The 25,895-nt window shown below is 38.4% G+C and overlaps 1 protein-coding gene across 5 annotated transcripts in view; it reads right to left on the bottom strand.

Moving 5' to 3' along the window:
* LOC102834402 (vasculin-like) overlaps positions 1-25,895 on the bottom strand; it is a 133,366-nt gene that overhangs the window by 72,328 nt on the left and 35,143 nt on the right. For 3 of the 5 annotated variants that reach the window (XM_006875334.1, XM_006875335.1, XM_006875332.1), the window contains exon 1: positions 7,135-7,197. The exons of 1 other annotated variant lie outside the window; for it this stretch is intronic. In XM_006875334.1, coding sequence (XP_006875396.1) covers positions 7,135-7,197 — 63 coding nt within the window. Of the gene's footprint in view, positions 1-7,134; positions 7,255-25,895 lie in introns of those variants that run through there. One more of the 5 variants, XM_006875333.1, reaches the window with a different exon arrangement.

The following is a 25,895-nucleotide window of genomic DNA, read 5'->3' as shown; positions in this document are numbered from 1 at the left end:
TCCAGAAACAGAGGACCCTAGGACCATCAAGAGAGGAACGCACAAGCAGAATGTGGTACCTTATCCAGAGAAGCAGCAGAGCCAGAGATGGACGCAGAGATGGGGGAATGGAGAGAGGGGGAGCGGCTGAGGACTCTAGATTTATCAACTAAGAAGAGCAGGACTAACAGCTGGTGGCCAGGAGCAGACTTGCAGAAAGTGCCCTTTGAAGATGTAAATTATTATATATGCCTGAGTGAGTTTTTTTGTTTGTGTGTTTTTTAAAAAGCTAAAGTGGATAAAGAGAAATACTTTGAACTTATGGTATATGGAAGGAATTATAATCAATGTAATGAAACAAGATATATAAATTGTTGAATGTGAAACTGACGATGTACCCTGTAAACTTTAACTCAATCCACAATAAAAACCTTAAATTAAGGGAGAGGGGAAAAAAAGGGTTTATGGGGGACAAAAAGTACCGTGGACTGTCAGAAAAGCAGAACAAATCTATGTTGGAAGAAGTAGAGTCAGAATGCTGATGGCTAGACTTTGTCTCTCATACTTCGGACATCTTATCAGGAGGGACCAGTCCCTGGAGAAAGATATCATACTTGGTAAAATGGAGCGTCAGAGAAAAAGAGGAAGGACCCCTAACAATGAAATGGCACAGTGGCAGCAGCAACGGATTCAAATGCAGCAAGGACTGTGAGGTTTGGCAAGGACTGGGCAGTATTTTGTTATTTGTGCACAAATTTGTGTCAGTACCAAGTTGATGGCACCTTATAACAACAACCATTCACAGATATTTGGTAAATTCAACGCACTGAACATCCTCAAAATTCAACTCAAAACAATTTATGATTCTTCCTCTCTCAACTCCTCCTTGCCCACATGCCTTAGTAAGACAATTTAGTCAGTGAGAGCATTGCAATCAATAAAGAATCATCTCCTTTCTCTTGACCACTTCCTGGGTAATGATTAGGATAAAAGGAGTGAGGAGTTACAAGACACTGCACAAACCTATCTGACAAATTCATGATAGTACCCTGTCCTTCCTGGACATGATGCTTATCATCATTCCTAGGGTACGATGATGGGAAGGAGAAGCACCTAAAACAAAGGGGATTTTCTAGTTGTCTGTACTTTCGTATCTGCAATCATATCAAGTTAAATATTCCTCCAATAATTAAAAAATGCTACTTTTGAAATTGCACATCAGGACCTATGAATGGATCATAAAATCAAGTGACCACAAAAGGTACTTTTAATGGGGGGAAAAAGAAAAATAGAAAATGGCAAAACAGCGAAGAAAACATTAACGCACTTCGTATATATTACATAAAATTTACTTCTTGTGATGGGTCACAAAAGAAGCCTGACATAGGGGTTAAGCATTGGGCTTTTAAGGGAAAGGTCTGCATTTCTAACCTAAGAGCTAACCACAGGACAAAGTTGAGGCAGCCTGCTTACGTAAAGATTTACTGCTCCAAAAAACCTATGTGGCAGTTATACTCTGTCCTGTAGGGCTGCTATGAGTCAGAATTGAATCCACAGCAGTGGTTTGGTTTTGGTTTTTGGTTTGTAAGTCACAATCAAAACAATTTAGAAGCCACTGTCCTTAGTCAAAGACATATGATCAACTACATGCAGTTTAGAATTCCACCACATGGTGGGGCTAAAATTCTACATACCTCAGTAAACTACCAAAGCATAAATTGGAAAACACTTTTTTTAACTCAAGTCTCCATATAATCCTTTTAATCAATAAATGAGAGACTGCCATTAAGTTAAAATAAGAGAACCCAATAGTAATTAATATTTGTTCCATTTATTCAGGATAAAATTAAGGAGGAAGAAATTATAAAGGCAAAAAAAAAGAAAAATATGAGAGAACAAGATGTTAATTACAAATAATAATCTGACTTTGAGATAAAAGGATAATAAAGGGAGAAGATATTAGGAAAAAAGGTGTGACTAATGGAGCGTGAGAAGGAGGGAAGGATGGAGGGAGTCAGGGAGGAAATCAGGTTGCATAAGGTTTAAGAAAATAGTTTCAAATTCTTGCTAGTTAAAGAGTCCAAATTGATGGTATTTTCTGCATAATGGTTACGAGTTGGGCTGCTAACTTCCACAACAGCAGTTCAAAACTACCAGCTGTTCCATGGGAAAAAGATGAGGCTTTCTGCCCCTGTAAAGATTTACACCCTATGCAGGGTTTCTATCAGTCGGAACCGACCCCATGGCACAAAACCAGCCAACCAATTTAGAATACTCTGATTTTTGTCACTGTTTTGTGCTGCTCAAGTCAGTTCCAATTCATAACAACTCTGTATATAGGGTTTCCAGGACTCCTGATGTGGAGCTGTGGGTTAATGTGCTGAACTGCAAGGTCAGTTTGAACCACAGGACAGCAGTTCAAACTCACCAGCTGCTCCTTGGAAACCCTATGCTATGGGTCGGAACCAATTTGACAACATCATAAGAGTTTCCAAGAACGGCTGGTGGGTTTGAACTGCCAGCCTTCCCGTTAACAATCCACTGTTTATCCTACAGAGCCACACCATGTGTCTAATTTAGAATACACTGATTACACAAAGTCAACTCTCTATCAAAATCATCATCATCATCATTATCATCATCATCATCATCAACTATATTCAGGTCAAGCAAGAGTCAGATTCTGAGGCTAGATGAACACAAGATTCTTACTGAAAGAAAGACCAGCAAAAAAAGGCAGACTGGTTGTTAAAATAGCAAGCAAGTTATCTGCTTTGGAGGCATCAAGGCAAAAAACGTCAGTCCTGAGTTTGACCACATTCCATAGACTTCCATAGACTTTGAGATTAGAGAGAGAAGAGGAAGGGCTAGTTGGTGCAAAGTGAGGTGAAACCTGACAACTCCTAAGCCCATGGACAGCCACAGAAGGCTAGAGCCAAGAGTGAAGCGTCCAGCTGATATGAAGTGAGGGGAGACACACAAGAACACTCAAACTTGCAGATAGTATCCACTTGCTTAGCTTCGATGATCGGAACTCCACTATAGGAAGATAAAGAAATTTGATAAAGAAAACAAGTGTAAATTGCTACAATTAGATGAACTTGGCCTATACCCTATACTTATGGATGGAGTTGCTCAAATTACCAACTAAGAGGGAAGGTGAATTCATATCAAGGATCAAATACAAGGCTGATAGGGATAGACAACTTAGACACTGGCTACCAAAAATGGGGAGAGGAGAGGCTATAAAGGCACAAAGTGGCTAGCTTACAAGTTTTTAAGAGGGAGTTTAGTTTCAGAGTGCTGGGGAAGATAGAATCTCCACTGAATAATTTTCATCTTGTCTAGATGGGTCTGGTCAAAGGAAATGGGGATAAAATTCAATAGTGAGTAACTGCTATCATGACTAATTGCAATTGTCACAATATAAAAGTATAAATTCTGTAACATAAAGAGGGGAGTAGTTAATCTTACATTGCAGGAACAGAGGGACCTCAGGACCATCAAGGGAGAAGAGTATGAGTGAAATGTGGGACCCTATCCAGAGAAGCAGCAACACTAGAGATGGAGGCAGAGACAATGACATGGAAAGATAGAAACAGCTGAGGACTCTACACTCATGGAAAGAGAAAGACTGTGTGCTGGCAGACAGGAGGCAGGCTTGCACCATATGCCCTCTGGTTGTTTAAATGATAATATTTAATGTTTCTGTGTACATCCTCCCTTCCCCAACCCCCAATCCGGGCCACAAAAAAAAAAAAATAAGCAGAGGGAATAGAAGCAAATACTGTTGAATGATGATGCATGAAGGAGACTATAGTAATCATTGCAATACAATGATGTGTGTAAAACCGATGTTCTCCCATGTAAACTATCACTCAATTCACAATAAAAACCTTAAAATAAAAATTTTTTTTAATGCTACAAAGGTACAAAGTAGCTAAGTAGATGGCTTATACAAGATTTCATTAATTTCAGAATGAGGAGGCAATGTAGACCGCCCAATGAATAGTTTTCCTCTTTAAAGGAACTGAGTGTCTTTTCTTCAAAATTACTGTAATTGTTTATTGTATTCTGCTGACATTTCTTTCACTTTTTGCTACTTCCTGGAGTAGGGACTAGAATGCGCATCTTAGAAATCTGAATTAGCCAATCTGGTAAGAAATAAGACTGCGATCAAAACCCTAGCCAATAGGGTGAGACACAGCCTTTAGACTTGAGTCAGGGATAAAATGCGATTGTGCTCGCTAGCCTTTTCCTATAACAGCTATGCGCATGTACCCTTCTGCAAAAATAAATTTTGCCTTGCCGCCATAATTTAGTCTTACCGAGTGTCTTGTGCTACATTGCGGTTCATTTCTAACATCTTTTCCAGATGGATCAGGTGATAAAGGGGATGGAAGATGATGGTAACAGGATGTTATGATTCAACTGTGAGTAATTCTTAGCAGTATTAATTCCATTTGTCACAACTATAATTGGAGCAGAAGTGTACCTAAAAGGGGGGTAAGTAGTTAATCTTTCTTTTCAGGAACAAAGGATCCCAAGACCATCAAGAAGGAAGAGCATGAGTAGAGCATGAGATCTTACCCAGAAAAGCGCCAACAACAGAGACAGTGACAAAGGCAACTGACTCTAGGTCCATGGACTAAGAAAGGCTGTGTGACTGCAGGTAGGAGGCTGGCTTGCAAAACATGCCCTTTAGACAGTTAAATGAACATGTATTTTTTTGGTTTGTATGTGCTCTGTTGATTTGTGGAAAATAAGATGTAAAAGGGAAGCCACAGGAAGAAAGCAGTGTAACTGTTTTGCACAGAGAGGACTATAATCATTTAGATGAAACAGTCATTTAAATTGGTTGAAAGTAAAGCTGTTAACCTTCATTCAATTCACAATAAAAAGTTTAAAAAACAAAAACAAAAAAAAAAGTGTCAGGTTCTCGACAGCAGGAAGAAATTCACCACATGCAACACCAATTGCCAATCTTAACGGGAGGTTGGCATTTGAATGAAAACAAGTTCTTCAATTCATTTCTGAATTTTATAAAATATCTAAAACACTGAAAGGTTTTGTACCTTTTCAAGTGTTAGAAATTTTGATTGATCTCATATGTTAGCAGTGATACTCCTTAAAAAATTAAAATAGGCCTTATCCGTATGTCTGAAAAAAAATTAACTAAAAAGAAAGGCAGAAGACCAGGCTTACAGGTTAGAAAGAGACTGGAGGAACACAGAGACTTTGGCTTTTGGTCACCTTTCAGGTCTGGAGCTGAACTCACCATTGTGGCTCAAATTTCAGCCAAGTAGATATAACGGAACAACATTAGTAAGGTATACACATGATCGAATGGTCAACCATCAGAGGTCAAAAGGGCAGCATTTACCTAAGGACAAAATTCAGAAGGATTGGGAAATGAGGAATGGAAACAGAAATTACAGAGAGAAAGTGGGACAAGTGATATTATACTGAGGGAATTGTAATCATTGAGATGACATCTACGTTTTGTTGAATGTAAAACTGATGATCTGCTCTGCAAATCTGCACCAAATTCTGAAATAGGATTAGAGGGATAAATGAACTCACCAAAGGTAATGGTAGAAGTTATGTAACAAAAGGAGGGGAAGTGGTTGATTCTGCAGTCCAGGAGCAGAGGTCCCTGGGACCATCAAGGAAGAAAAGCGAAGTGCGGAACCCTGTCCAGAGAAGCAGTGATGCCAGAGATGGAGGCAACGACGATGACATGGAGAAGAGGAGTGGTTGGGGACTCTAGACTCAGGGAGGGAGAGGAGCTGTGTGCTGACGGCCAGGGGACAGGCTTGCAGGGTATACTCTTTGGTTGGTTGATGATGCATGCCGGGGATTGTAATCATTGCAATGAAATGAAATAAGACAGGATGAATGTAATGCTGATGTTCTCCCAGGTAAACTATCACATAATTCACAATAAAAACTTTTAAAAAAATTATGCATGTTCTTTTTCATTCAACAAAAATTTATAGAACACTTATTACAAACAAAGCATTATAAAAAAAATAATTAGAAGTAAGTAGTCTTTGCTTTGAAAGGGTTAACAGTCTACGAAACACCAAATCGTCTAAAAATTACTTATCTATAATGCACAGAGTTTGACTGAACCCAAAGTATCAATTACTGAGAATCTCAAAAATAAGAGAGTAACTCTGCTTTCTCATTAAAAATATCACTGAAAATTAACTTTTTCTGGCAAGACAGTTCAATTCTTAACTGTATGTACTACTTTTACTCTAATTTCTTCATTAAGGGGCAAATATTTAGAAAATTATTATTTGTATGCATCTGTGATTGTTTTATACATTTGTATAATAAAACAATGATGTAGAAAAGCCCATCTAAATTCCCCATATTAACAAGGATAATTATTTTAGCAAAAGGTATACTATATACTACTAGTACTTTCCTGCTTTACTATTTATCAGAATATTTGTTAAAAGAGACCACTAGTGGCCTATATTCTGGGGGCGGGGGGAGGAAGGTAAGTTCACAACCCCATTCTAGCACTCTGCATAGAGAACATTCCTCTTACACATCTTGAAAGCAGATAACAATTTCAATGTCTTGCAATAGTCTAAATATTTGAAAAAATATCTAATTCATTAACCTACTTTAGAGTTTATGAAAAATTAGCTATTTTATTAATGAGTCTTGATATGTTTACACCATTCCCCAACTTTTAGTACTGTGGTATTCAACGGCTTATCTATGTTATTTAAAAAAAGAAAAGAAAAAGAAAAAGAGAAGCCTTTCATTTTTACATAAATAAGAAATCTTCAAAGCCATTCCATTTAAAAAACTATAGAAAAAAAGTAAAGCAAGTTATCGAAAGAGTATAGAAAAACGTAAGATACAAAATTTTCAATGCAACTAAATGGCTCAAATTTCGTGGAACTTTGATTACAAAGAAAGACAATTTTAAAGTAAATGGTTTTAAGTATGCTGACAATACTGAAAAGTGACATTTGATTCAAAATAAAAACAAACCAATAAATTATGAGATCATTTAGATGGTTAGTATGAAAAGCACTTTACAACATTTTAATCCCATTTGTGTAAACATGAATGTAAGGGGAGGGAGACTGAAAGACAAAACAAAAAAGAGAGATGCAAAGTAAAGAGTACCTTAGTTGATGATGGTGGTGTAGGAAAATTAAGCCAGGCTGGAGCAAAGTCATGCTGCGCCATTTAGGTCCAGTCTCTCCGACTCAGTGAAACAAGGCTTCAACACCTCATGGCAAGTCCCTGTCATATAAAAATGGAAGGAAATTAGACCTGTAGCTCCTAGCCAAAGTTATCTTATGTTTCTTTTATAAATTACAATTATTTTAATACTGTTCAGATCCCACTTACAATAAAATTTTAATAGAGGCCAAACTACAGAGCAGCATTGTAGGATAAGTACTGGACTGGTAACCACGAGGTTGGCGGTTCAAACCAGCCCCTCCTAGGAAACCCTATACAGAGTCACTATGAGTCGGAACCAACTTGATGGCACTTAACAACAGTGATAAAAAGCAGACTAGTGAGTGGTTGGGAGGTAAAGGAAAGATGAATGACTTGAAAGGGAAGAAGGGAACTTCTGGTGAAATGGCAACGTTATATTATCTTAATTACGGTGATGTTTACACATATTGCACACTTAAAACAGCATAATTTTATTATGAATAAATTACACTTCAATTCAGTTTATTTTAAAAATTTTTAATGCTCTTAACAAAAAGAGGGAACTACACATTAAACATCTCTAAGATGTGATAAAATCCAAAGTACAAATTACCATCCATCCATGATATATTCTTACCTCCACCTCAAATCAAATCTGAAACCTCATCATCAATTTACAGAAAATACAAGGTATTGTTGTTTTAAGTGCCTTCGAGTCAGTTCTGACCCATAGCAACCCTGTATAGGGTTTCAAAGAAGTGTCTGGTGAGCTTGAATCACCAATCTTGCAGTTCAAACCGACTTTGCAATCCAGCGCATTAATCCACAGTGCCACACCAAAAATATTAAAGGACAACTGCAAGAGTTTGCTTAATCCAGATCACATGATACTCTGCAGGTCAAATTATTTGGTTTCTACAACCAAATAATTCTAAATGCCTTAGTCAACTTTTCTCATATGGCTTCTTAAACAAACCAGTTGTTTAAAAACATTACTATGAAACAGAGAAATTTAAACACAAACTGGATACTGACATAAAGGGATTATTAAGGATGTCAAGACTCATCTCTCATACTATGGACATGGACATTTAATTAGGAGGGACCAGTGAGTGGCATGACACTGTAGGGTAAACACTGGACAACAAAGTTGGTTTGAACCACAAGGGCAGCAATTCAAATTCAAACTCAACAGCCGCTCCTCAGAAACCCTATACAGGGTCGCTATGAGTAAAAAAAAAAACAAAAACAAAAAACGACTCAACAGCACGTAACAACAATAACCAACAGCTCCCTGGAGAAGGACAGCATATTTAGTAAAGTAGCTGGTCAACAAAATGGGAGATGGAAATGACACAGTAACAGCAGCAATGGGCTCAAACGTAACAGCTGTGAGAATGGCACAGGACCAGGCAGTGTTTCATTCTATCACTATTACACTTTAGTTGTGTGACTCACTTAAGAATTTCTTTTATTGCAGTAGTCTATAACTGAAGTTGTAATACCTCTGAGGTATGCTTCTAGTATCTTCTCCACAGATTATGTATGCCTGAAATTTTTAATAATGAAAGTCTTCTTATTTTATAATTACAATCATTACAATGGGTATTTTAATTATTTACAAACTTTTGTTATTAAGCATTTTAAACTTAATTTTAGGAGATTGTCCCAATTGCACCAATTATGATTCAGGCTCCCAGTCAATCTAATTCTATAACTAAATTAAATTCACAATTTAATTGTAAAGTGAGGTAGCAGTCAAATATGCACTTACATTTCAATACAATTTCATCTATAACCAATCTATCTAAAATGAAATTTCAAGGTTTAAAAATAAAACGCAATTGTATTCAAATCATATAAAATTTGAATCTTTTTTGATCAAAAAGTTAGCACTGGAATGTCAACTACAAGGCTGCTAGTTCAAATCCACCGACCTAGAAAGCCCTACACAAAGGGTCACTATAATTCAGAACCAATTCGAAGGCACTTAACAACAAGCATACTTATAAAAAAAAGTTCTATCAGTTTTCTAAAATATTTTATGTTGCTGTTGTTGTTAAGTACCGTGGAGTCGGTTCCAACTCATAGCGACCCTGTACAGGGTTTCCAAGGCTATAAATCTTTACCGGAGCAGAAAGCTTCATCTTTCTCCCACGGAACAGCTGGTAGTTTCGAACTGCTGACATTGCAGTTCGCAGCCCGATTCGTAACCACTACGCTACCAGAGATCCTTGGCTAGTTATTATAGAAACACTGTAATTCTACTATACATATATATATAATATATATGTTGTTGTTGTAAAGTGCCGTCGAGTCGGTTCCGACCCATAGCGGCCCTGTACAGGGTTTCCGAGGGTGTAAATCTTTACGGGAGTAGAAAGCCTCCTCTTTCTCCCGCGGAGCAGCTGGTAGTTTCGAACCGCTGACCTTAAGGTTCACAGCCCGATTCGTAACCACTACGCTACCAGAGCTCCTTATATATATAAAATAAGGCAAGATGGTGGAGTAGGTAAAAAGGCAGATGCTCTGCAGCAAGGATATGGAAAACCTGACAAGACAACATTCAGGAGGGTCCTACAACTCTTGAGCTTTAGATAAAGGGAATAAATAATTGGATCGAGTGCTTATCCGGAGAGCTGAACAGAAATCAGAAGGAGGTTGACTTCTAATTTGGGGTGGCCCAAAGGACCAGCCGCAGCCATTTTGAGCATTTGTGAGCAGATTAAGAGACTAGAAAACATTTGCATTGCAGAAGCCTACCTGTGACTCAGAGAGACAAAGGTGTGTATGTACTTTGTTTTCTCTTTTCCTCTCTGATTCCTTGCTTACCACTGGTGACCACAAATGAGATCTCTAAAATTGCACACCCCCAGAGAAGGTCCTGCTATCCACGCAGACAGAACCTTAAAGACCTGTGGTTGCACGCACAACTGAAGAGGGAAGAGACAGCAGCCCCACTCCTGCTCCAAAACAGCAGTCTGCCTTGTCCAGCCCTGGGTTAGCTCTTACCAGAAGAAGCAGCTGAACAGATGTGTGGGGTAGAGAAAAGGGCAAATAAAAAGAAAAAACAACTGTTTATAGGTCAGAGATGCACACTGGGACCATCTTAAAATTTTCAGGCAGCTGTGATGGCAAAAGCCCAGTAGGTAACATAGAAACATTCCACCTATTTTCCGGCTGTTGTTTGCTAGACTTTCGGGTTTGTTTTCCTTCTCTTGTGGAGTACTTTGTCTTCTGGCCTCATCCGACAGGAGACAGCAACCACCGTGGCCAAACAACCCAATCACAGCCATACCCTCCTTCAGCCGCAAAAACTGGTCTACAGTCAATATCAGCTACTATCCACCAGGATCAAAGACAACGAACATCAGCTAAATTCACTACACAAACAGCAAACAGTACAGAAGCTCATCTTTGAATCACACCAGCCAGAAGGCAGTTGGTGAGTACCTAAGAATACACCAACATACATTTATCAACTTAATACAAATACAACACCATAATGCCTGGAAAGCAACAGACAATATTCACATTAAAAAAAACAAAAACGGTAGAGTAGATCAAACAATGACCAAGTGGCAGACATAGAAAATGTTTATGAGGAAAAAGGAGTACTGAAACAACCTGAAAAAGAGTTCAGGAGATAACAGAGGAACTCTGGTAGCATAGTGGTTACGAATTGGGCTGCTAACCTCAGGGTCAGCAGTTCAAAACGACCAGCTGTTCCACGGGAAAAAAATGAAGCTTTCTGTACCCGTAAAGATTTACAGCCTCAGAAACGCTGTGCAGGGCGGCTATGAGTCAGAACCAACTCCATGGCACATAACAACAACAACAAGCTATGGACAAAGGAGTTCTGGTAACATAGTGGTTAAAAGACTTTTTATAAGCAGAAAAGCAAGGACTTCAGAGATGGAGGTTCTGGCATGGAGAGACTGAGCAGCTGATGACTCTAGACTCATGGAAAGAGAAAGGCTGTTTTAAACTGTTGATGTTGAGATTAGCAGCCCGATACGATGTTAGGTGTCATCCAGTCATAGCGACCTAATGCACAACAGAACAAAACACTGCCCGATCCTGGGCCAACCTCACTACTGTTATCACACTTGAGTCCATCGATTCTGGCACTTGGCCAATCCATCTCGTTGGGGTCTTCCTCTTTTTCTCTGACCCTCCACCTCACCAAACATGAGATCGGAGGTTAGCAGAGGAAAAATCACGGTAGCAGGAGACACAGGGAGGAATGCAATGCTAAAGTGAACAGAGGTAAACACTGCTAACTGTTAGTACATACAAGGGATTGAAATCATTGTAATGAAGCAAAGTATATGATTTGTTGAATGTAAAACTGTTGATTTACTCTGTAAGCTTTCACTAAATTCACAATAAAAAAGTTTACAAAAAGTAAAAGAAAGAAAGGTAAGAGTCAAGTGAATATAACTTGTTGTTGTTGTTGTTAAGTGCCGTCTAGTCGGTTCTGACCCATAGCAACCCTGAACAGCGTTTCTGGGTCTGTAAATCTTTATGGGAGCTGAAAGCCTCATCTTTCTTCCGCGAAGCAGCTGGTAGTTTCGAACTGCTGACCTTGCGGTTCACAGCCCGAATCGTAACCACTATGCTACCAGAATATAACTATCTACTAAAAATTATCCCTTGGAGACAAATCAATAAAATCACCTGTTTATTTCTGTAATGTGTTTATGAACATTAGTTCAACTCTAATTCTTAATTAAGTCTAAATAGCTAATGTTGTTGTTCTGATGCATAGCGACCGTGTATGGGGTTTCCGATGAGTGGGTTTGAACTATCGACCCTGAGGTTAGCAGTCCAGTACTTATCCTACAGTGCCACACTAGTTAATTTCTGAAGTTAATTCATGTTCTGAAAAAGAAAAAAATTAGTATATGTTACTTAACCAGCAAATGTGTACAGGCAAATCTGCGGTTTTAAAAATCTACTCCAATGACTATGGTTTGTTTATCATTGGATTTTCATTTCATCTTCCTTTCACTGTGTAATAGCAACAATTAAAAATGCACTAGCTAGAATGCTTACACATATATCAAATATACAGATGAGAAACAGTCCTACCAAAAGAAATGAAAAATCACCAATCCTATTAACATACTCCAGGGGCAGGCCAGAATTCTATTTACAGGAATGCTATGATCAGCCTCCATTATTATAAAGTCTAAAGGACTCATGTTAAAAAATTTTAAATACTGCCAAAATAAAATTAGTACTAATATTTCTTCTCATCAAATTTGCAAACTGTTCATAAATTATGCCTGAAATCTCCACCACTAACAAAAAAAATTTCCCAAGGGTAAAATAAGTCCTAAAATAACCCTAATCTGAAATCTGTACATTTTTAAGTGTACATATCTGATTTGAAAAAAAAAAAAACACAAATCACTGATTCTAAATGTTAAGTACTGTCCAGTCAGTTCCAACTCTGTACAGGGTTTCTAAGGATAACGCTGGTGGTTGAACCACTGACCTGGTGATTAAACAATGGTTCCAATTTACAGCAACCCTGTACAGAATTTGCAAGGAGCAGCTCATGAGTTTGAATCACCGATTCAAACAACTTTATGGTGCAGTATTTATTTTACAGCGTCATACCTACTTATCTTAGAGTGTCACACCAGTTTTTATCCTATATAGCCACACCATAACTTCTACTTACTCAAAACAATAAGTCATAAATATTACTCTATACTGAAAATTACTATGTTTTGGTAAAACATATACGAACAGATGTGACTTTTCACATTTTAATATTTTTTACTTCAAGGTCCATCAAATTTATGTCACATTTTCAAAGAAAAACTTGCTGAATGAACATCAAATCCATCATCTTTACAATGATTCAGATTTCACAGAGTAAGTTTTCAAAAATTATAAGGCCTGTTAAAAAATAACCCAAAATAAACAATAGTTCAGGCATTGTAACTACAGGCTCAGAGCGTTAAGGACCACATACAGGCTGCAGAGCCCAATACACCTGTATTAAAATCTTACCATGGGCAATTAGGAGACAAAATATGACCCTCACAAATTAGCATCAACGTCACATTTTCTGGTAGAAAAGATCCATATCATTAGCCAAAACAAGGCTAGGGGCAAACTGTGGAACAGACCATCAATTGCTCATAAGCAAGTTCTGGCTGAAGTTGAAGTAAATGAAAACAAGTCCACGAGAGCCAAAAAAAAAAAAAAAAATGGCCTTGAATGCATGCCACCTGAATTTACCTGAATTTGGAGATCTGCTTACAGTGCAGAGTGGAGTATCTTAGGACCATCAAGGGATAAATGCTGGAGCGGAGAGTGGGACCATACCCAGAGAAGCGGCGACGCCAGAGATGGAGGCAGAGATGATGGCATAAAGAAACGCAGCAGCTGAGGACTCTAGACTTATGGAGGAAGTGTGGTTGTGTGCTGGTGGCCAGGACACAGGCTTGCAGGGTGTGCCCTCTGGCTGTTTGACTGTATAGTCCTCTTAAGTGTTTTGGTGCACATCCAAAAAAAAAATCAGAGAGAATAGAAGCAAACACTGTTGAGAATTGTTGAATGATGAAGCATGCAAGAGATTGCAATCAGTGCAATGAAATGAATACAATAGGATGAATATAAAACTGATGTTCCCCCATGTAAGCCATCACTCAAACTTAAAAAAAGAAAAAAGAAATGATCTGATGCATTAGACACTAATAACCGAAAACCAGAAGAGTTTGGGGTGACATCAAGAACATCATACAGGAAGAAAGTAAAAAGTCATTAAGAAGACAAGAATGAAGGAAAACACCAAAATGGATGTAAGAAGAGGCTCTGAAACGTAATTTTCAGTGCAGAGATGCCAAAGCAAATGGAAATGAGGAACTAAAAGAGCTGAACAGAAACTTTTTAAAGGATAGTTTGAGAAGACAAAGTCAATATAATGAAATGTGCAAAGACCTGGAGGTAGAATACCAAAAAGGAAGAAAACACTCAGCATTTCTCAGGATGAAAGAACTGAAGAAAATATTAATTCTCTACTTGAAACACTGAAGGATTCTATGGGCAAAATATTGAATGATGTATGAAGTATCAGAAGAAGATGGAAGGAATACAAAGAGTCATTGTACCAAAAAGAAATGGCCAATGTTCAACCATTCCAAGACATAGCATATGATCAAAAGCCAGTAATATTAAAGAAAGGAAGGAATTCCAAGGTACACTAACGGCACTGGCAAAGAACAAGGATCTGGAAACTAATGGAATACAAATTGAAATCTTTCAACAAACTGATGCAGCACTGGATGCATTCACTCACTTATGCCAAGAAATTTGGAAGACAGCTTATCTAGTCAACTGACTGGAAGAGATGCATTTTTGTGCCCATTCCAAAGAGAGGCGACCCAATGGAATGCGGAAATAACTAGACAATATCATTAATAACACATGCAAGTAAAATTTTGCTAAAGATCATTCAAAACAGTTGCAAAAGTACATTTACAAGGGGAACTGCCAAAGTTAAGTCAGAGTCAAAATCAGACAAGGATGAGAAATGAAGGATATCACTACTGACGTCAGATGAATCTTGGCTGAAATCAAGAGAATACCAGAAAGGTGTTTACTATGCGAAGGTTTTCAACTATATGGATCAGGATGAGCTGTAGACAGCAATGCGGAGAATCAGTATTCCGAACACTAAACATGCTCATACAGAACCTATACATGTATCAAGAGGCAGTCTTTCGAACAAAAGAAGGGGAAACTGAATGGTTTACAATCAAGAAAGGTATGTGCCAGGGTTGCGCCAGAGAAGTTGAACCATATGAAAACCAAAGTAGCAGCGGTATTGGAAGAAGAGTCAACAACCAGCTAAATGAAGATGACAGAATACTTGCTGAAAGTGACTTAAAATATTTATTGATGAAGATCAAAGACCACAGTCTTCCATAAGGGTTGCACCTCAATGTAAAAAAAACACACAAAAATCCTCACCTTTGGAGTAATAAATAACTTCATGATAAATGGAGAAAAGATTAAAGTTGTCAAATACTCATGGAAGCAGCAGTCAAGAAATCAAATGACATTATTATTACATGAGGCAAATCTGCTGCACAAGACCTCTTTGAAGTATTTAAGCGCAAAGATGCCGTTTAAGGCCTAAATTGCACCTGATCCAAGTCACAGTATCTTCAATAGCCACATATGCATGTGAAAGTTGGACAATGAATAAGGAAGGCTGTAGAAGAATTGATGCATTTGAGTTATAATGTTTGAGAATAATACTGAAAAGTACCATGGACTGCCAGAAAAACAAACAAAGCTGTATTGGAAGAAGTACACCAGAATGCTCCTTAGAAGCCAGGAGGGTGAGACTTTTTCTCTCATATTTTGGACATATTATCAGGAAAGACCATTCCCTGTAAAGGACATCATGTTTAGAAAAGTGGAAAGTCAGAGAAAAAGAGGAAGACCCTCAACAAAACCAATTGGCACAGTGCAGCAGCATCGGGCTCAAGCATAGCAAAGGTTGTGAGGTTGGCGCAGGGCAGAGTGGTGTTTCATTGTGCTGTGCTAATGAGTTGGATAGTTAATGAGTCGGAACTGATGTGACTGACAGCAACTAACAACAACTGTTTACCTTGCAAGATTCAGCCTCAAAACTGTAGAGTCATTAAAAAAATAATAATAAAATTACTACCTGTTACTGATAGACTATCTACATGTACAATCCTTGATTCAGATTTGGCCTTTCAAACATTAGTCATAGAGCTAACATTCCTTCATTAAGATGACAAGAACCAGAGAAAACTATTAAATTCATCCTTAGTTTCCTACTGTGGAATAATATATCATTTAATAGTAAGTAAGCCTAGTTCAATATATTGTAGTTTATATGTTAGGTGCTTTCAAGGCCATTCTGACTCAGCATAAAACACTGTCTGGTCCTGCAACACCTTCACAATCGACACTACTTCTGAACTCATTTTGCTGCAGTCTCTAGTCAATCCATCTTGTTTGGGTGTTTTCATTTTTTTTCACTGACTCCCTACCAAGGATGATGTGCTTTCTCCAGGGACTGATGATCCCCTCAAATAACAAGACAGTGCATATTTTAGCAACCCAGTGCTTATCCTACAGTTCTACCAGTGCTCCTTTATTAGTTATTTGTTGTTTTTAAGTGTCGTCGAGTTGTTTCGACATGTAACAACCCTGTACAGGGTTTCTGAGGAACTGCTGTTGAATTTGAACTGCAAACCTTGAGGTGAGCAGTCCATTGCTTATTCTAAAGAGCCACACAGTGAAGTGCTAATCAAATTCATAATGACATCCATTAGGATGGCTATACTAAAAAAATTGGAAAATAACAAATGTTAGCATAAATATGGAGAAAGTGTAACCCTCACCCACTGTTGGTAGAAAAAGAAAATGTACAGTCACTGTGGAAAACAATGTGTCAGTTATCAAAAAGTTAAACATTTAAGCAGCATAAGTCTAGTACTACCACTTATAGGTATATATACCCAAAAGAATTGAAAACAGGCACTCAAACAAAAAGTTGTAATGGATATTCATACTACTACTGACAGTAGCACACTAGATATAAACAGCCCATACGTCCACTAATGGATGAATGAGCAAAATTTGGAATACATGTTTCCTGTTATCCAAAAGTGGAGTGTTCCTATGAAACCTTCTGAAAGCCAAAATACTATAAAGCAAAGAAGCAATTACTATTAAAACTATGGAAAAACTTTTTGAGAAATCTCAGAACCCAAAAATAACCTACCAAACTTCCAGCATAATAGTGGATGAGGAGACATGCTATTCTCTACAACAAAGATATATAAAATCAAATGCAAACAGATACAAATGATAATCCTCGAACCCTGAGTTTCAGAGGAATACATAGTGAAATGGATTGAATACCTACTATGAGAAGAAGCTGAACAAGGGTGGCAAGAAAGCAGACACTAAGGTGTCTAGTATGACTCAGCTTGGCCAACTTTAACTTGTGCGAGCAAGCATTGGGACCCACACAGTTGACTGGGCAAGATATGCACTAGTAGCTTGCAACAAAAAAAGGTACAAAGCTCTCTTGTTCCCTACACTCCCTTAGGTTAGAGGTGGGGGCCAGTCCCCATCCAACCCCTGCACATCCCTTGCTCTTAAGTGTTCGGAGCCACACCTTTGTGAGTCCAGCAACTGGTGCACCACCTCAATACCTGGAGGCAGGTAAAATGTGAACACTGCAAAACACACAAAGATAATCAATCCATGGCCAGTCCTAGACTGGCAGGAACTCTCATAACAAGCAGCCCTAAACTTAGCCACCTTTAAAAGCCTGTACATACAACTTCAGGATTAAGTGCCCTAATCACGGGCAACTAGGCCTATAGGAACTCCATCAAGGACCAGGCATGCCATCCTCTCACCCTCTACCACCACCACTTCATGAGCTCCTTGGCTTATAAGAGTCCCCGAATCCCCTCCCAAACTCAACTCATCATGTTTTCTCCCCTCTAGGTCTACCCTCTGCCCTAGTTTTTTTACTTTTACTGTTTTCTTTTTAACCTTCTTCCCTTAACCTTCTCTTGCTTTTTATCCTTTCTTTTTTCCTTGTTTCTATTTTATCCACTTCTTCTTTACCTCTCGATTTTTCTTTACTATCTCATCTCTTTGGTCTTCTTCCTCCTCCTCCAAGTTTTGTTCAGTGTTTTGTTTTTTTCTGTTTTCATTTTCTTTCCCAGCTCTATTTTCCTTTGTTACTTTCTTTTTTTCCTGTTGTTTGTTAGACTTTGTGTCTGTGATGTGCCCATAGTTTTACTCCTTTTTTGACCTACCTGAGGAACGACACCAACTGTATACATAAGATCCTCCCACAATCCTAACTTCTGTAGACCACCCGCTGAGCAGGAACACTACCAGCTCATTAATAGACAGCAGCTAAAACCTGTATGAACACAGAACGGAGATCTACGCACATGCTCCCATTTTCTAATCACACCTACCAAGAGGCAGAAAAAAAGAACTACCTGATAAAGAATTCACACGAATGATATTTAGGTACCGACAACATATTGAGAGACGAGAAAGCTACAGAGGAAAGAGAACACAGAATAAACTTTAGAAGAAATCAGGAAAACACAAGAACAAATGGACAAAATGAGCGGAAAATTAAAAACTATTAAAATCTGCAAACAGAAACCCAGAAGATTAATAAAAGAGTTCAGTGATGGATAATATTTTGAAAGGGCAAAGGTGGAGATTTGAATCATTGGAAAGCCAAATTTAGTAAGCTTCAAAACATATTACTCAATATTAGTCAACCAGATCAATCAGTAAAAAAAAAAACAGATAATAGTCTGAAGCCTAATAAGGGACACACACCATCAGGAAAATTAACTTGTGAATGGGGGGGGGGGGGAAAGGCAGCAGAAAGAAAATTGTGGTAATCTTGGAGGTGGTGTTAGAATAACATCCTCATGATCTTATCATCATGAAAGATAAGCATTTAGGAAGTTGAATGAACTTCAAACAGGATACACTCCAAATGAAAATAACCCAGACATATAATCAAACTCTCCAAAACTAAAGACAAGTAAAGAATCCTGAGGCTTGAAAAAGACAAAACATTACTGACAAAGGAGAACTAATAAGGCTAATCTGTGATTTGTCAGCAAAAACCATGCAGCTGAGATAACATATGTAAGGCTCAGTAAAGAAAAAACTTAACATGCATCATGTATTCAGCAAAATTGTCCCTCAAATATAATAGCAAAACCAGAATACTTCAAAATAAACAAAAATTAAAGTTACCTGTAATAAACAGACCAACTTTACATAAAATACAAAGTAAGTTCATTCTATGAACTGAGAATCTACAGCAGTAGGTAACAACCTGCAATTAACATACATAACTGTCATGAACGTCTGGTAGTTTTCTATCAATGTATTATTGCAGCCATTTTAAATTATTTTCAGCAAAATTTTACTTGCATGTGATATTAATATTTTCTCATTCTGTCATATCACATTTCTTTGGAATAGACGCAAATATGGATCTCTTCCAATCAGTTGGTCAGGTAAGCTGTCTTCCAAATTTCTTGGCATAGATGAGTCAGTGCCTCCAGTGTTACATCAGTCTGCTGAAACTTTACAATTTGTATGCTATTAATTCCCAGAAACTTGTTCTTTGCCAGTGCCTTCAGTGCACCTTGGACTTCTTCCTTCAGTACCATCAGATCTTAATTAAAGGCTATATCTTAAAATGGGTGAACATGGGCCATTTTTTGGGTACAGTGTTTCTGTGTATTCCATCCATCTTCTTTTGATGCTTTCTGTATCATTCAATATTTTGCACTAAAGTCTTTAATATTTCAAGTTTAGGCTTGAATTTTTCTTCCGTTCTTTCAGCTTGTGAAATGCTTAGCGTGTTCTTCCCTTCTGATTTTCTAATTATGTTTGTCATACTGTGTTGGACAACAATAGTAGTAGTAGTTGTTAGGTGCCATCGAGTCAGTACCGACTCATAGCAACACTTGCACAACAGAACGAAACAATGCCTAGTCCTGGGCCAACCTCACAATTGTTGCCACACTTGAGCCCACTGATGCTGCCACTTTGTCAATCCATCTCACTGGGGGCTTCCTCTTTTTCTCTTACCCTCCACCTTACCAAACATGGTATCCTTCTCCAGCGACTGGTCCCTCCTGACAATATGTCCAAAGTATGAGAGATGAAGTTTGACCTCCAAGGAGCACTCTGGATGCACTTCTTCCAACACAGATCTGTTTGTACTTTTGGCAGTCCATGGCACTTTCAATATTCTCCTCCAACAACACCATAACTCAAAAGTATCAATTCTTCTATGGTCTTCCTTATTCACTGTCCAGCTTTCGAATGCATATGAGAATATGTTATTACACCAGTTTGGATGAAGGACAGAACTAGAAAGAAACTCAACGAAGTCACAGAAAAACTAAACACAATCAGCCAACTTGACCTCAGACATAGAGCTATCAGTACAATGTACATTCTTTTCCAAGTACACATGGAACATTCTTCAGAATAGACCATATGTCACACCACAAAGCAGGTCTCAATAAATTTAAATACACTAAAATACTACAAAGCATCTTCTCAGATTACAATGCTACAAAATTACAAATTAACAATAAGATCAGGAGGAAAAATTTTAAAACATGGAAACTGAAGAGCACCCTGCTTAAAAACTGAGTGATGAAAGTAAATTCAAATTTCTTGAAACAATAACACAACATAATAAAACCCTTGGGACACAGGAAAAGCAGCACTCACAGGTCAATTTACAGCACTAAACACACAGGTTGAACAAGCAGCTACAATGACTAGAGGAAGATAAAGAAAGCAAGTGTAAATTGCTACAATTTGATGAACTTGATCTATATTTACAGATGTTGTTATGTGCCATGGAGTTGGTTCTGACTCATAGTGACCCTGTACAGGGTTTCCAAGGCTGTAAACCTTTATGGGAGCAGAAAGCCTCATCTTTCTCCTGTGGAACAGCTGGTAGTTTCGAACTGCTGACTGTGAAATTAGAAACCCAATTTATAATGTAGCTCAAAATACCAACCGAGGTGGAAGGAGTCTTCAAATCAAGGATCAAGCCTATCCCCTCAGTATACAGGGTTTATAGGGGCTGACAACTCAGACATTGGCTACCAAAAATGAGGGGGCTATAAAGGTGTTAAGTGGCTGACTTATAAGTTTTCAAGAGGGAGTTGAGTTTCAGAGTATGATGGCGAAGACAGAATCCCCACTGAATAATTTCCATCTTGTATAGATGGGTCTGGTCAAAGAAGATAGGGACAGGATTCTTTTGATTCAACAGCGAGTAACTGTTATCATGACTAACTACAATGGTCACAACTGTTAAGGTAGAAGTTTTGTAACATAAAGGAAAGAGTAGTTAAGTTAATCTTACATTTCAGAACAGAAAGGCCCTATGTCTCTCAAGGGAGAAGAGCATGAGCAATATGTGAGACCCTAACTAAGGAAGCAGGGACACTAGATGGAGGCAGAGTTGAGCACATGGAGCAACAGAGCATCTGAGGACTCTAGACTCATGGAAGAGGAAGGCTGTGTGCTGGCAGCCAGGCGGGAAGCAATCTTGGAGAATGTGCCATTTGGTTGCTTAAATGAGTATATATTCCTGTGTGTTCTTGTGTACATCAAAAAAAAAAAAACACCTAAAACTAAACAGAGAGAATACTGTTAAATGATGATGCATCGAGAGCACTGTAATCAGTACAATGAAACAAAAAATGATATGATAGGATGTATGTAAAACCAACGTTCTCCCATGTAAACGATCACTCAACTCACAATAAAAGCTTCATTTAAAAAAAAAAAAAAAAGCAGCAACAAAATCAACACCTTAACCCAATATATCCAACGAGAAAAACAGCAGCAAGTAAATAGGAGAGATTAAAGCAGAAACAGATGAAACAGAAGCCAGAATAGAAAGAATCAACAAGAAAATAAATTTAGTTTTAAAGGATTAATAAAATGGACAAACCACTGGCAAACCTTACAAAGGAAAGTTTTCCATCCTTTTCTACGTTCGGGAATAGTTTACATAAAATTGGTGTCAGTTCTTTGCTAATTGATTGGTAGAATTCACTAGTAAAGGAAATTATACAAATAGCACAAATTAAAAATTAAATGGGCGACCTCACAAAAGAACCAATGCCTCAGAAACACTATACAGGGTTGACGTGAATTGGAACCAATTTGATGGCACTTAACAACAACAAACACAACAGCTCAAATTACTCTCAAGAGAAAAACTAGAAGCATTCCACTTCCAAAAAGGAAACAGGTATGTTCTTAATCACCACTCCCATTTATTATTGTATTGGAAATCTTAGCCGGAGATATAAGGCAAGAAAATGAAATTAAACGCATCCCAAACTGGAATCCTGGTATGGTGCTGAAAATTAATGTGTGGGAATGCAAGGTCTGTTTAAATGCAAGGACAGTTGAAACTCATCGGCCACTCCTCAGAAACCCTACACAGGGTCACTATGAGTTGGAAGAGACGAGCACAGGATATCATCTGATATCAAAATCTTGGCTGAAATCCAAAAGAACACCAGAAAGACGCTTACATGTGCTTTATTAACTACGCAAACGCTTTTTGACTGTGTGGATAATGACAAGCTATGGACACCATTATAAAGAATGAGTATCCCAGAACACTTAAATGTGCTATGTACTTGGTCTGTACACAGACCAAGAGGCAGTCACTTGAACAAAACAAAGAGGAAACTGAATGATTTACAATCAAGCAAGGTGTGGTGCCAGAGTAGCATTCTTTCACCTTTCTTAGTCAATCTGTATGCTGAACAAATAATGGAAGAAGTTGAATTATATGAAAAACATGGCAACAAGATTGGAGGAAGACTCATTAACAGCCTGCCATATGCAGATGACACAACCTTGCTTGCTGAAAGAAAAAGGTTTAAACTTTTTTTTTTTAATGTTTTATTGTGAATTATGTGATAGTTTACATGGGAGAATATTAGCTTTATATATTCATCATATTGTATTATCATTCCATTGCCATGGATACAATCCCCTTCATGCATCATCAACCAACCAAAGGGTATACCCGGCAAGCCTGTCCCCCAACCCCCAACCCCAGTTCATCAGCACACAGCCCCTCTCCCTCTCTGGGTCTAGAATCCCCAGTCACTCCATCTCTCCACATCATCATCTCTGCCTCCATCTCTGGCATCACTGTTTCTCTGGGTAAGGTTCCACACTCTACTCTTCTCCCTTAATGGTCCCAGGGACCTCCGGCTCCTGAACTGCAAAGTCAATCACTCCCCTCCTTTTGCTACAAAACTTCTACCTTTTCTCCAACCCTCACAGTCAGTAGTCCTGATAGCAATTATTCACTACTGTACCACGAGTGCTATAACCATCTCCTTTCATCAGTCCACCCAGACAGACTGGATACTACTCAGTGGAGATTCTATCTTCCTCCACACCCTCTGGATCTAGGCTCCCTCTTGAAAGCTTGTAAGCCAGTCACTTCTTGCCTTTGTAGCCCTTTCCCCCCCCCATTTTGGGTACCCAATATCCAAGTTACCCATCTGTATCTACTCTGTGTATGGAGGGGGTGGGAATGATCCTTGCTGTAAAGATTTGTTCTCTCTTTTGAGGTACTGCATCCACAGGTACAGGGTCAAGTTCATCAAACTGTATCAGATTACTCTTTTTTTCCTCTTCTTTTTTTCTTCTAGTTGAGCTCTGATTAAACTATTTACTGAAGAAGATCCAAGACCACAGCCTTCAATATGGATTGCACCTCACTGTAAAGGAAAAATCCTCATAAATGGACCAATAAACCATATCATGATAAATGGAGAAAAGATTGTAGTAGTCAGGCATCATTTTGCTTGGATCCACCATAACACTCATGGAAGCAGCAGTCAAGAAATCAAGTGATGTATTGCACTGGGCAAATCTGCTGCATAAGACCTCTTTTAAAGTGTTAAAGAGCAGAGATGTCAGTTTGAGGACTAAGGTGCCTCTGATCCAAGCCATGGTATTTTCAGTAGCCTCATATGCATGTGAATGTTGGACAATGAATAAGGAAGACCATAGAAGAATTGATACATTTGAGTTATAGTGTTGCAGAAGAATATTAAAGGTACCATTGACTGCCAGAAGAACAAACAAATCTATGTTGATCAAGAAGCACAACGATCAGTCCCTGAAGAACGTCATGCTTGACATAGTGAAGGGAAAGTAGAAAAAGGGAGATCCCAACAAGATGGACTGGCATGGTGGCAGTAGCAACGGGCTCAAGTGTAGCAGCAATTATAAGGATGGCACAGCAGCAGCAGTGTTTCCTTCTGCTGTTATAACACATGAGGTCACTATGGGTTGAAACTGGCTCAATGACACCTAACAACAAGAAGCAACAAAAATGCAAACAAAGTGCAAAAAAGGACAGTCCTGCTACTAAACAGCTAACAAGTAAAGAGGTTTAAGTTCACAATAACTGTGAAATGTTTATGAAATGAGTTGCAGATATAGACCAGTAATTTATCTTTTACCTTGTAGTATTTACCTCAATAAATGCCTCAATATTATATGGGTTTGAATAAAATAAAATAATTTTAATTTAGAAGGAGAAAAAAATTACGTAAGGTAGAGTCAAATGTCTTCTCTGAAATGGAGACCAAATTATAGAAAAGTTAAAAGAAATTTTAACTCTAACCTACAAAGTAAGTAGATGACAGAGCCTGAACAACATGAATCCAGGTCTTTTTGCCTGAAAAGCCACGCTTTTCCACTATCAGTATGTGCATTTCTCAAACTTTCCCACAGAACTTATTAAAAGATTAACAAGCCTTTTCTTCTGCACATGTGTATTCACATACAAAAACTCTTAACAGTAAGTAAAAATCCCAGAGGTGACTTGTTTCAGCTGCAGTACCAACCTATACAAAAAATACATGTATTTCTGTATGGCCCTGATATGGCCAAACAGAACTACTTATAATTACCTTATATGATACGTAACCTTTTTAAAAGTCAGGGTACTACAGATTAGGGAGTCCCTAGGTAGTGCAGTTAACACACTAGGTGACTAACCAAAAGCTTGGAGGTAGAAGCCCACCTAAACTTCCTTCAGAAGAAAGGTCTGGTGATCTACTTTCCAAAAATCAGCCATCAAAAACCCTATGAGAGATGGCAGCTAGGGTGGAGGTGCAGTGAAGTTCGCCGTCAGCAATAATACAGAATACCAGGCAAAGCAGATACAGGGCAGAGCTCCAGATTTCGGTACCACAGAGATAGGAATATTTTAAAGGTTTGAAGGCTTATAGCTTGTGGAGTTTGGAGCTGAAGTAAAAAATCGTGTACTTTTGAATCTGCCAGGATGGGCTCAGAGGCCCGAGCCAACATCCTAGGCGAGACCAAGAGGCAAGACGAAACGGGGAGCAGGAACACCATGGAAAATGCACGGGAACCTTGGGACAAAGGTAGACAATACACTTTGTCAGTTTTGCTTTCTTCTGATTTTCTTTTTTTCTTTAGTATCTGGAAATTGGTACGCTCACTGTTTGTCCACCTCCATTCTGGTCAATAGAGGGATAGCCTGAGCCGAGTGGCCACCCCCTACCCTCACCAGTGGTGGGTTCTTCTGCCACGCATGAGCACAGATACTCAGCCCAAGCGGACGCCCTTAACTTTTATTATTTGATTCTTTTTTTGTTCTGTTTTTTTTATCACGGGAAAGAGAAGGAGAGGGCTGAAGGGAGGGAAGGAGAGTTTAAATGCAAAACTGCCAAAGTTGGATTGGAGCCTGAGGTATATAGCATAAAAACCAACACTGGCAACTTGGAATTTCTCGGGCAGCTTTGAAGGCAGGAACTTAGGACATTAAAGTCATACTCATATTAAGCTACAGAGTGAACCGACAGTGACCAAAAGAAAAGAAATGATAAAGACTAGAGCAAAAATAAATGAGATGGAAAACTACAGAAACAATCAACAGGACAAGAAGCTGGTTCTTTGCAAGAATTAATAAATTCGACAGACCATTGACAAACCTAACAAAAGAAAAGAGGGAGAAGACATAAATAACACGTATTAGAAACCACATGGGTGATGTCACAACAGAAACAAAGGAAATCAAAAGGGTAATAACAGAATACTATGAA

Source organism: Chrysochloris asiatica, unplaced genomic scaffold (genome assembly GCF_000296735.1).
Source record: "Chrysochloris asiatica unplaced genomic scaffold, ChrAsi1.0 scaffold00320, whole genome shotgun sequence".
Lineage (NCBI taxonomy): Eukaryota > Metazoa > Chordata > Mammalia > Afrosoricida > Chrysochloridae > Chrysochloris > Chrysochloris asiatica.
Note: the sequence above shows the minus strand (reverse complement) of the source record. Positions and strands in the feature narration are given on the sequence as shown.